The sequence below is a fragment of the Nelumbo nucifera genome, chromosome 4, assembly GCF_055504915.1.
Source record: "Nelumbo nucifera cultivar China Antique chromosome 4, China Antique-T2T, whole genome shotgun sequence".
Taxonomy (NCBI): domain Eukaryota; kingdom Viridiplantae; phylum Streptophyta; class Magnoliopsida; order Proteales; family Nelumbonaceae; genus Nelumbo; species Nelumbo nucifera.
The window spans coordinates 42,173,595-42,185,039 of NC_142652.1; the positions used below are offsets into that span (position 1 = coordinate 42,173,595).

Genomic DNA, 11,445 nt, shown 5'->3' on the forward strand with positions numbered 1-11,445 from the left:
AGATAAGTAAGAAGGAAAGAAGAAGAAGAGAAAGAAGAGAGGAGAAGAAGAAAGGGTTCGGTCTGAGAAGAAGAAAAGTCAATCTCTCTCAACTGACCCACCTTATATTTATACTCTTTGTATTAGATTACAAAAGACAAATCAGTCCCTCATTAAGTATGGGACACACAACTTAAACCCAGACGAAATAGACAACTCAACCTTAATTTAATAGGAAAATGACTAAACTGCCCTTGTATTGTCGATTCTAACACTTTGGAAGAAGGGTTTCAACATTGCAGACCTATTGTGTTCACTTTGTAATCAGGAGATAGAGACCTCAAATCATCTTTTCTTGCACTGTAACTTCAGAGGAGCTGTGTGGAATCATTTTCTGAAGGAAGTAGATCTGAACTGGTGCTTTTCCAAATCAATGAAAGCACTTTTAGAAGAGTGGCATGTTGCCGGACCAGTCATTCCCCTGGCAATCTTTTGGGCTATTTGGTATGGAAGAACTAGCAGAATTTTGAGCAGAACGCTTCAGCTGAAGCAGTAGTCATTAACATGATGGTGGAACTTCTCAAAGACTGACTCCCTATTCATAATGCTTTTTAAGGACGATACCTTGGTTGTTTCTCTTTCGCAGGTTAATTTTTTTAAGATCATATTTTGGCATATACTTGTACAGAAACTCATTGTACAGAGGACCATATACTTTTGTGTTAATACACTATACTTCACCTTTCTTCAAAAAAAGGACAATCAAGTTTTTCTTACTCAGATTATCTATTCCCAAACCCCCTTCCTCTTTCCTTCTACACACTAACTCCCATTTGACCAAGTTATCCTTCTCACCCACTCTAGATTCCAAAAGAAAGCCTCTTATTAATTTCTCAATTCTGTTGACAATTGCCTATGGCATTCTAAAGATTTAGAGGTAGTACAAAAGGAGATTAGCTAGAAAGCCCCTTCCTCTTATTCGTTTCCTCTCGAACTCCTAGAAGGCCCTTCTAGCAAATTCCTCACCACCCAAAATAAATAAACCCAAGCTTTTACTGATTGTTACCTCTCTTTCCACTAATTTCTGGATAGACACACCACCTGAATCATCCTGATAATATGGTTAACATGTGCTATCTTTGTAAAGAACAAGAGGAAAACATTTTCCATGTGTTCTTCTCCTATAATTATGTCGGTTTTATTTGGAGACTGTTCACAAATCACAACCATGTTTGGGTAAGAGATTTTCATCCAATTCCACCTGCAGAAATTTTTTCCTCCTTGCCGAAGATAAGAGGATGCAAAAAAGCAAAAGTAATCTGGAATTGCATCCCTTTTGCAATATATTGGAATATCTAGAAGGAAAGAAATAGAAGAATATGTTAAGACAAATCTTGGACAATGGACAGGATAGTGGCAGCAATTACCAAATCTGTTGCAGAGTGGGCGCTGATATTACCAGAATTTCGTCAAGTTACTAATGAAGATCTTGTGGACAAACTTGGGGAATTGTTAGGGTTTCAATTGTGTAATTTGGAAAATCTTGTATGTTTATATTAGTAAATTTTCTGCTGTTTTCTTGCATGTGGCTATATACCTTATCACCTGTGAGGATGTATTTCTTTTTTCTATTAATGAAATTTAATTTTTCCCGTAAAAAAAAAAAGAATTTTCTGTAAACATTCATTTGAAACTTCTCAATCACTTAAATAAGTCTGTACCTTTAATCCTATAACATGACTCAAACAATTCTACACCACCATCCCTTGCCAATTGTCACTGAAGATCAATAACAACACTTTTGTCTCCTACATAGCCTTAATAGGTTATCAAGAAATGACTTTTTTTCCCAAGATCCACATTGTTTTAAAAAACCTATCAGCAAATCAATAAATGAAAACATGTGTCAAGGCCAAATATAGATGTGAACTGTTGAACATGACATCCTCAGGCAACAGAGAAGAATAACCATCCATCTGTTACATGGTTTAACAATGGAAGGTACAGTGCTAAATAACAGGATTACAGCAGGCATATTGCTTAATTGCATAGAATATTAAGAGGAATGAATAAAGGACTACAAGCCTTGACTTTGACAGGAGCAACATATGATACTGTTATGTTGACTTCAAAGATCCAATTTTAATGAATAGTTTAGACTGACTGTCTAGTTGCTCATTTAAATGATTAAAAGGATATTCAGAAGGAATTATAAAGTGTGAAAGAACAAACCACACTCCCAGTTTTAGAATATTCTTCTTTTGAGACAAGTTCAACATGTGCTCCCACTAAACGCTCTACCAGAAGATTTCCTGTCAATCCAGGATCTTTGTCCACTAGAGTCTGAAAAATAAATGCACTGACAGATTTAAGTAACCAACTAATTCAGAATACCAATAAAAGTCAGGGTATATTCAAAAAAGAAAAAAGAAAACAAAGCAAATGAAACCAAAATATAAAGAACAACCTTGGATGTACGTAGTATAAGATAGCAATCAAGATTCAAGTACTTTGCTGCTACAGCTGTTGCTCGGCAGTGGTTGCTTTGGATGCCTCCTATTGTTATAATACAATCTGCACCATGTTGTATGGCATCTGCCATCAAAAATTCTAGTTTTCTGACCTTGTTTCCACTCAATTGCATTCCTGTAAGGTCATCACGCTAGAAAATTCCAGATTATTCTGTTAGTGTAAAACAAAAGAATCATAAACAAGAGAAAGAGTCCAAGCCACCTTTCAGGTAGAACAGAGGACAACTAAAAGGCATGCAAGCATGTGGAACAACCACTATATAGGCCCATTTGGAACAACTCTTGAACCTTATTCAAAAATTACAGGATTGACTTACTGAATGATGGGAATAGATGGATTTATTTCATATGAACAATGGATGTTTGCAACTATCTAGTAGGAAATCTATTCCTACAGAAAGCCACTAATAAATTGTCCTTGTTAACAAGACAGATGCCTTGGATACCTTTATTTAGTAATATATCATTACTAAAGGGTGAACATCAATAGAAAAGAGAACAAAATATTGAAAAGTAAATAAGCTCTCAATTTACCTTCAGCCACACCTCTGTATTCTTTGGCAGGTTGGGCAGATTCCATTTGTGGACAGGTGTAGGAAACTGATACAACAATGAATAAGGGGTTAGGTGGTGGTATACCAGCCTAACAAACTATTATGCTGCACATAACGCACTTTTCCTAAATTAAGTGTACTGTTATCAAACAAAAAAGCACTACAATGAAATGAGGAGAGAGAGAGAAAGAGAGAGAAGAGAGAGAGAAGTTGGAAGTGAAGGCAAAACAGTCCACTTAACATGGAAACATGAAAGATAATTTCATATAATCCAACCCTTATGTGCTAAGAATGAATAACATATAGTACAAATGTTGGATTTTAATCTCATAAGAGATTAAACCCAATGGATTTGATTGGTCAATTACATGAGAAATCACACCTGCACACTTGCTTTAGAAAACAGTTTTTCTCTTATTAAAACCAATTTTAAACTTGTCCCACATTGGAAAATTACAAGTTTTGTTTTAAGTTTTTTAATAGGAGCTGATTTACACTCCTTAGAAATAGTAAAGGAGAGTATGGAGGTTTGCTACCGTGCAACGTGCGTGCACGCGTGTACGCGCGTTTGTACGATGCAATGAGACGCTTTAGAGGCACACTGTGCTCACTTCGAAAAAACCTTCAAAGTTAACAGTCATTAACTATTAACTACCTTTTAAACAATCACAGTGTTTGAAATTGTGACTGTTCAAAGTGTCTTTCTCTAAACTAGCACCTACATTTTCTTCATAACTCTTCAAAAACTATATAAGGAGCATGAATCAGACTTTTCACACAACAATTTCGAAATTCACTCTCTCTCTCTCAGTCCGATCTACTACAGCCTCACTGAAGGTTTCTTCGAAGACTCTTCAACTTTGCTAGTTATAGATTCTCGCCTAAGGCTCTGTTGTATCCTGGGAATGAATTTGCCTATAACTCAACAATAAACTCAGTGTAACTGAGTGGGGGCAAATAACGTTCTAAAAACAGTGTCTTTATACGTGCCTCAGAGCTTCTCCTCCGGTGACCCCATTTCCTAACAACAAATTCAAAATCTCCTAGAGCTTCTGCTGAAACAACATAGAATTTCAATTATTAATGGCTGACTAAATCATGCAATCCAAATTCTAGCACCAAATACCAATACGATCGGACAAGCTTTTAAGCCATTGGTATGACCTTTGATTCTTCTCGATGTATTGTGATTTTAAACTAAGAAAAACCCTACGGAGTCCACTTATCAATGAAAAAATCCAAAAGTCCATTTTGTACATTTTTAACAAATTAAGCTTCAAATTCTCTTTATGCTGACACTTATTAAGAATTTGGTCTGATTTTATTAAGAATAATCACATTCGAATGAAACTAACGAAGTATCGGAACTACAATAATAAAGAAAACAATGAGAAATGGTTCAACCGGTCCCAAAATAGAACGACGAAATTCAAGATCAATCAGCGTTTCTTTATATTCTTCTACGAGCAATAGAAAATGGGGCAGACTTACATGTCCGAGGGAGAAGACGTGAGAAGGGATAGGGCTGAGATGGGAGGCCCATTCAGGAGGGACGTAAGGTTTCCTTGACAGAAAGCCGAAGTTCTCGTTTAGTCCTCCGCCTTCCATTAGAGAAAAAACGAGCTTCCTCCCTTGAGAGCTATGGATTCGTCGACGGCGGTTAGTGACGGGGACGCTGACTGCTGGAGAGCGGCAATGCAGTAAACAAGTGCCCAACATTAGGAAATGGCAGCTGACGCCTGACGTTGTCGTTGCCTCTGTTAGATACTCTCCGGTAGTCCACACCAAGTATACGACTACGGAATACGGAATACGGATATGATTCGAAAATGTACGGATATCAACGAAATATATAGAAATAAAATACATATAAATGTATTAATAATACTAAATCAAAAACTGAATTATGTATAAATAATCCATAAAAACATGAAAAATGTATAATTCAATAGATTATATAATAGGTTATATAAAAAGAAACATTGCAATCAATAATACGAATTCTAGAACATTCAAACATCATACAATAATTAACACTTTATTTCAATTTCTACAATTATAATTTTTTAATTTTTATTAACTTTTTGGGAATATTTGTTAATTAATATTTTTATATAAATAATAACTATTTTTAAATAATAAATATGTTTTCATTTTTAACATATATTTTTTATTTTACATATAATTATAAAATACAACATATAAATCTTTTGAAGTAGATAAAATAAATTATTTATATCATTTTTTATTAAATTTTTTGGGGAAATTAAATCTTGAATTATTCATTTCAGTTTTTATAATTATAATTTTCTTGGGAAAATTCATTTATTTAGCATTTTATATAATAATTATTTTTTCAATAATAATTATGTTTCAATTTTTAACATATAATTATTTGTAAAATAAAACATATAAATCATTTAAGGTAGATGAAATATATTGTTTTTATAATTATATTTTTTATTTTTATTAAAGATGAAAAACAATCCAAAAGCAGTTAATATACAATTTTGTCAAACTAAGCACAGATACACTTTTGTATCCATGCATACTAGACTATATCCATCAACATAATGCAATACGGTTCGATAAGGAGGCGTATTGTGCCGATACACACAACTTGTGAGATACATACACAATCATGGCATATAGATACAATATACTCTATATCGGGAGTATCATATCAATACTTTAATCCTTGCTCCAAATTTGAAAACTAAGGCTCAATTTGGAAGCAGTACAAATGCAAATATGTACAGTGTAAAAACATACAAAATAATATAAAATATAAGGTTTTGCACTCTACATATTTGCATTTGTACTTCTTTCAAACTCAACCTAATGACTTCTCTCTACGAAAATGTTGGGCCGAGGTAAATATTCAGATCTGACCTTTGAACAAACCCAACAAGGATGTCTATGGGTCAGGAAGACCTACACGACCATGTCAAACCAACCAAAATATAGGGTTGTTTTCAGTTGGTCGTCGACTTGAACAAATCGTCCGAACACTCAAACCCATTTTCAAATTCAACTTTTTTAAACTCACAAATCCTTCAAAAACTATAGAATTGGTCAGAGACCCATAGACTCAAGCAATTGAATTGTGGACCTAACCTAAATTCTCTCATTTTTCTCATTGTCACTTTTGATCATCTTTCTGAATTCAAGTCCGAAAAAACAAAATGATCATGACAAAAAATGGTTGATGAACAATTAAGCAGATCTTTTAGTAAGACTACTAATAGACAACATTTTTTGTGTTCAATGTAGGAACATGTAAAACTGATGAAAGAATGAGACCATCAAATATTCTAATATCACCCTTTTAGGGGTGATCATGGACTGATTCATGCCAAGCCCAAGCCATGAGGCCAGAATTTGTGCCTATGGCATCTAAATAAAAATTTAATTATTTATAAAATTCTAAATTAAATAATGTATAATTTATCTATACTATATTATATAACAATATAGGTTGCATCAACAGCCTTTTCCTTATTTCATTCCTCTTTTGCTACTTCCTCCTTGAATCTCTCTCCTATCTCCCTTACCCCGTCCCAGCCCTTCTATGTAGCCACGTGGTAGACCTCTCCTCTTCACTAGAGTCCCATTCCAACAACCTCTCTCCCATGTTCCCAATCACTCAGTCAACTCTCTTCTAAAATTTCTCCTAAACTATCTCTCCTAACTAAAATTCCTCCTAAAACACCTCTTAATTTATCTTACATGTTCAATCTAGTCAATGGCACCACTATTCCCTATTTTCTCCTAAATTATCTCCGATTATTTCCGATTCCTATTTATCTCCTAAATTACTTATAATTTAAGAAAGACATTCTCTCCTAAATTATACCTACCTAAAAATGTTTAAATTATAATTTTTAATAACCATTTAAATAATCTATATATATATATATATATATATATATTGAAATTGGTTTGTCCATGTCAGCAACCTTCTCCTTTAAGGGAAAATATTTATCTATTTTCTCCATTTTTTGCTTTTTTTCTTATTTTATTTTATTTTAAAAATATAACAATAATAAATATGTGGCAACTTCAAATAACAATAATAATTTCAAATAACCCACTTTTATCATATCCCAGGTTTTAGATGAGAACCAATATAGGAAGACATACAAGGGGGAAAGGTTAACCAATTCTTCTTTCTTACCTCTCTCTATTCTTCACATTCAAAACCCAACTTATATTTTTTCTGTTTTGGGCGAATAGCAGGGCTGTTTCTCTAATTGGTTCGATCAAAAACCACAAAGCAGGGGCGGTAGGTTCTTCCTCTTGGATCGTTCTGAAAGGTATGTATTCCAACCCTCTTTGTTTGACACAAAAGCATTTATCACTTTCTCATATGAAAGTTCAAAGCTTAAAGATCGGACGACAACCAAATCTAGTTTTTCTTGGCCAATTTTCATGCAAAGATTGGATGATGGCAACTTTTCCTTGGTTTCATGCAAAGATTGGTCGAAAACTACATGGCGGTTTGTTTCTATGTTCGCTCTTTCAAGCGAACGTCGGGCGAAGAAGAAAGCCTTCAAATTGTACGGGTCAGGTTTGACTATGTCAACCCGGTCCATTTAACTAATGTGACATGGCAGCTTTATTAAATGGACCGGGTTCTAATTAGATAACAATCCATATCTGGTTCATTCCTGATTTAATAGAGTTTTTGTATTTAATTACAGTTTTTTATTTAACCATAATTACAGTATTTATTAAATCAACATACAGTTTTACAGTTTTCATTACATAAAAGTACTGTATTTACTAAATCAAAATACACTGCATAAAAAAGTTGTATTTATTAAATAAAATATGGTTTTTACATAAAAGTTATTGTACATAAAAATACGTTTTTCATTAAATAAAGATACAATATCTACTAAATCAAAATACAATATTTATTAAATAAAAATACAAATTTTATTACATATAAATAATGTATTAATTAAATACAATATTTTAATTAGCAATATATTGTTAATGGAATTTTTTATTAATTACAGTGTTTAATAAAATACAATGTTTAATTCATTATTTTAATTAAGGTATTTATTTAGTTAATAGTATTTTCTATTATTATGTTTGGCTTTTATAATGGGGGTAAGGGTAGTTTGTAATTTTAGGATTTTTAAGGGGTATTTCTTTAAGCTCATGGGATATTTTGGTCAATATGGGTCTAAGGAGGTCAAAACTAAAATTCTAATATAATGGTGGGTATTTTGGGTAAAAAAATGTGGGTATATTGGTTTGAGTATACATAGTGGTTTTGTATGTATTGGCCAATGAGATTGACTAAAATAGAATATTTTTTATATGGAGGTGTAAATGAGAGCATTTTTGTTAAAATCTTATAAGGTCGGGTTTTTAAGCATTTTGAATTCGACTGGTGTGTTCAAATTAGCCCAAATAGGCCCAAATTAGGCAGATCGTAAGGGTAGTGATTCAATCAATCTAAAGCATTCTAGATTGATTGGTAAAGTCAGATTGGCCCAACCTTGCTTGCATCGGGTAGATAAAAAAAAGGGCTTGATTTGGTTAATCCGGAGCTTTGAAACAAAATCTTAGTGCAATGAAGAGGCAAACAAAGGATTGTGGGCTAAATTTCTGTGAGTAGGGTTTTTAGGGTGTCTAGGATCTCATGGAAACATCTAATTGGTTTTAGAGAGCCAAAATGTTAGGATCAAGGAGATCCTGGGATGCTTCGGGCCAACAAGAGGGTTTGAAAGGGAATATTGATTTGATTAAAGAGTAAGTGAATGAATCTTAGGTTGGAATTTCATGGATAGGTATTTTAGGAGGTCCTAGGCCTGATGGTAGGGTTTGGGATTTTTAGGCGCTTCAGAGGGATCAGAACGCTCTAATTGGGTGTTTAGGAAATTTTAGCGACGACTAAGCAAAAATTAGGTGTTGACAATGAGGTTTCTAAAGGTATTTATCTATTGGATCATTTGGTGGGGTTTGATTGGTCTATAAATGGTATGATCATTGGCATTTAAGAAATGAATATATTGGCTAATGAGATAGCCCAGATCAAGGGTTAAATGAAAGATATCTGTGATCCATATTGGCTAGTGTACTTTTAGAAATTTACCATGTGATCCATATTCAATATATCCTTTTGTTATTTTTGTCAACAAATTGAATATTGTGTTGATGGGGAGTGGGTACCTTGCCTTGAACCTGCTCGACACTAGAAATGGGGCAAGGAAAATTCAAGGATTCCCCATCCTTGATGATGAGTGGGTGCCTTCTCTTGAACTCGCTTGACATTGAGGCCGAGGAAAGGAAATTTGAAGATTCCATATCCCTAACTGAAAGTGGGTGTCTTGCCCTAAACTTGCTTAACATTGGGGATGGGGTGAGGATGCAATAGAGTATTGTCTTGACTACGGGGCAGAGACAAGGATAAGGTGTCTGCCCGAACCTGCCCCATTGCCATTCCTATATAATTGTTAATTATTAGTGAAATTAATAAAAATGTTAGCTTTTGTAGTTATTTTTATTTATTTAAAGCTAATCAAAATTTTATTTAAAAAATAATGAGAATAATAATTATTTTCTATAAATCAACATAAAATGAAAAATACAATTTTTAAAAATTTAAATATTTATAATAAATTTGAATATTTTTAGTTAATTAATAGTAAATAAAATGATTCAATCTTTCAGATTTTCCCATGCATTGCACAGGTTGCCACTAGTATATATACTAAAACACAACAATCTACAAATTTTCTCCTTTTGTGAATTTTTTTTTATTCCATGTTATTTTTGAAACAACCAATAGTTATCTAAAATCTCTCTCTCTCTCTCTCTATTTATCTATCTCTTAGGTACAAACACATGTTCTCATACCCTAAATAATATCCTCTCCTAAAATTTCTCCTAAACTACCTCCCTCACTTTCTCCTAAATTATCTCTAATTCCTATTTATCTCCTAAATTATCTCAAATTCCTATTTATCCTCTACCCCACTTTTTATCTCTATATCCATCTAAAGAAATTTTGAATAGAAAAATTTAAGAATGATTTAAATATTTTAATAAAATCATATAATAACTTTAAAATATTTATTAAAAATACAAAAAAAAATAAAATTTATTTAATAATATTCATATTTACTAATAAATTTATATTTTCACAAAATTCATCACGAAATTATGTACTAACAAAACAAATTATGATTTTCTAAATAATTCAATTTAAATGTTTTTCAATAACTAAATATCTTAAATAATCGAATATTAAAAATAGCTGCATAATTATATAACAAAACATTTAATATTATGTTATAACTTTAAAGTAAATAAAATTAAAATAGCCAAAAATTATATATATTTTATATATTATTTAAATAACTAAACATTTTAAATAACAAAATATTTTACATAATTAGATTTTATATAGTTAGAATAACAAAATCATGTAATAAATTTAAATAATTTCTTAAAATTAGAAAAATAAGTATAACATAATATTCAAATTAATAATAATTTAATATTTTATAAATTAATAATAAAATTATGTAATGGCAATATAAATTATAGTTTTATAAATTATTAATTTTGATAAATAATTAATATTTTAAATTTTAAATAATATTATTATTTAAATAACAAAATAATATTGTAAATAACTAATTTCACTTATACTAGCCCAGCCCTAAAATTTGTGTGGGCCTATTTTTACAATTCTAGCCCAGCCCTAAAATTTGTGGGCCTGATGTGGGCTCGGGCTGGGGCTGAACACAAAACCCAGGCCCAAGCCTAAAATTTTCAGGCTAGGCTTGTGCGGGCCGGGCTGAAATGATCACCCCTAGGCGTTCCTCTCTGGTAAGATCACTTGGCTCATTCATGTTCTCCAACTTTCTTGCTCTTGAGTGGCCTCGTCTATGCTCTCTTCTCAGGCCTCATTCGACCCCCTTTGTGTACTTGATTAACTTGACCATCGGAAGCTCTGCCCCTAGGATAACACCCATGAACCCTGACTTGTTCTCTCATCCTTAGGTTGGACATATCAGCCCTTGGACACGTCAGCCCTCAGCTAAGGAAGCATACTTACCTTGTTGCCCTTGACCCATCCTTGGTAGCAACAATTAGCATCGTCTTTGGGAAAGTTGCTAAGACTTCCCTTAAGTCAACAATTAATTCAAAAAAGAAGTAAGCTACCAACAATGGCTAATAAGCAAGATAAAAATCCAAATTCTCAAAACTTGGTCACCATGGATCAACTCAAGATGGTCCTTGATAGGCTAGACAACATAACACAGACTGGATGAGGTGGGGCACCCAACAGGAGGTCACCCACAAGGTAGCCGCTCAGTTGAGAGCCAGGGGTAGTACAGTGGACGCTCTACTCA

The 11,445-nt window shown here is 32.8% G+C and overlaps 1 protein-coding gene across 2 annotated transcripts in view; it reads right to left on the reverse strand.

Moving 5' to 3' along the window:
- Nucleotides 1-4,840, reverse strand: part of D-CDES (D-cysteine desulfhydrase) — a 31,605-nt gene extending 26,765 nt beyond the window's left edge. For both annotated transcript variants that reach the window (XR_737542.3, XM_010277931.3), the window contains exons 1-4: nt 4,556-4,840; nt 3,045-3,110; nt 2,447-2,641; nt 2,212-2,322 (exon numbers count right to left, since the gene is read on the reverse strand). Coding sequence is in view for 1 of the 2 variants with exons in the window: in XM_010277931.3 (XP_010276233.1) it covers nt 2,212-2,322; nt 2,447-2,641; nt 3,045-3,110; nt 4,556-4,783 (600 nt within the window). In the remaining variant the exon portion in view is untranslated. The remainder of the gene's footprint in view (nt 1-2,211; nt 2,323-2,446; nt 2,642-3,044; nt 3,111-4,555) is intronic.
- Nucleotides 4,841-11,445: the final 6,605 nt, after the last annotated feature.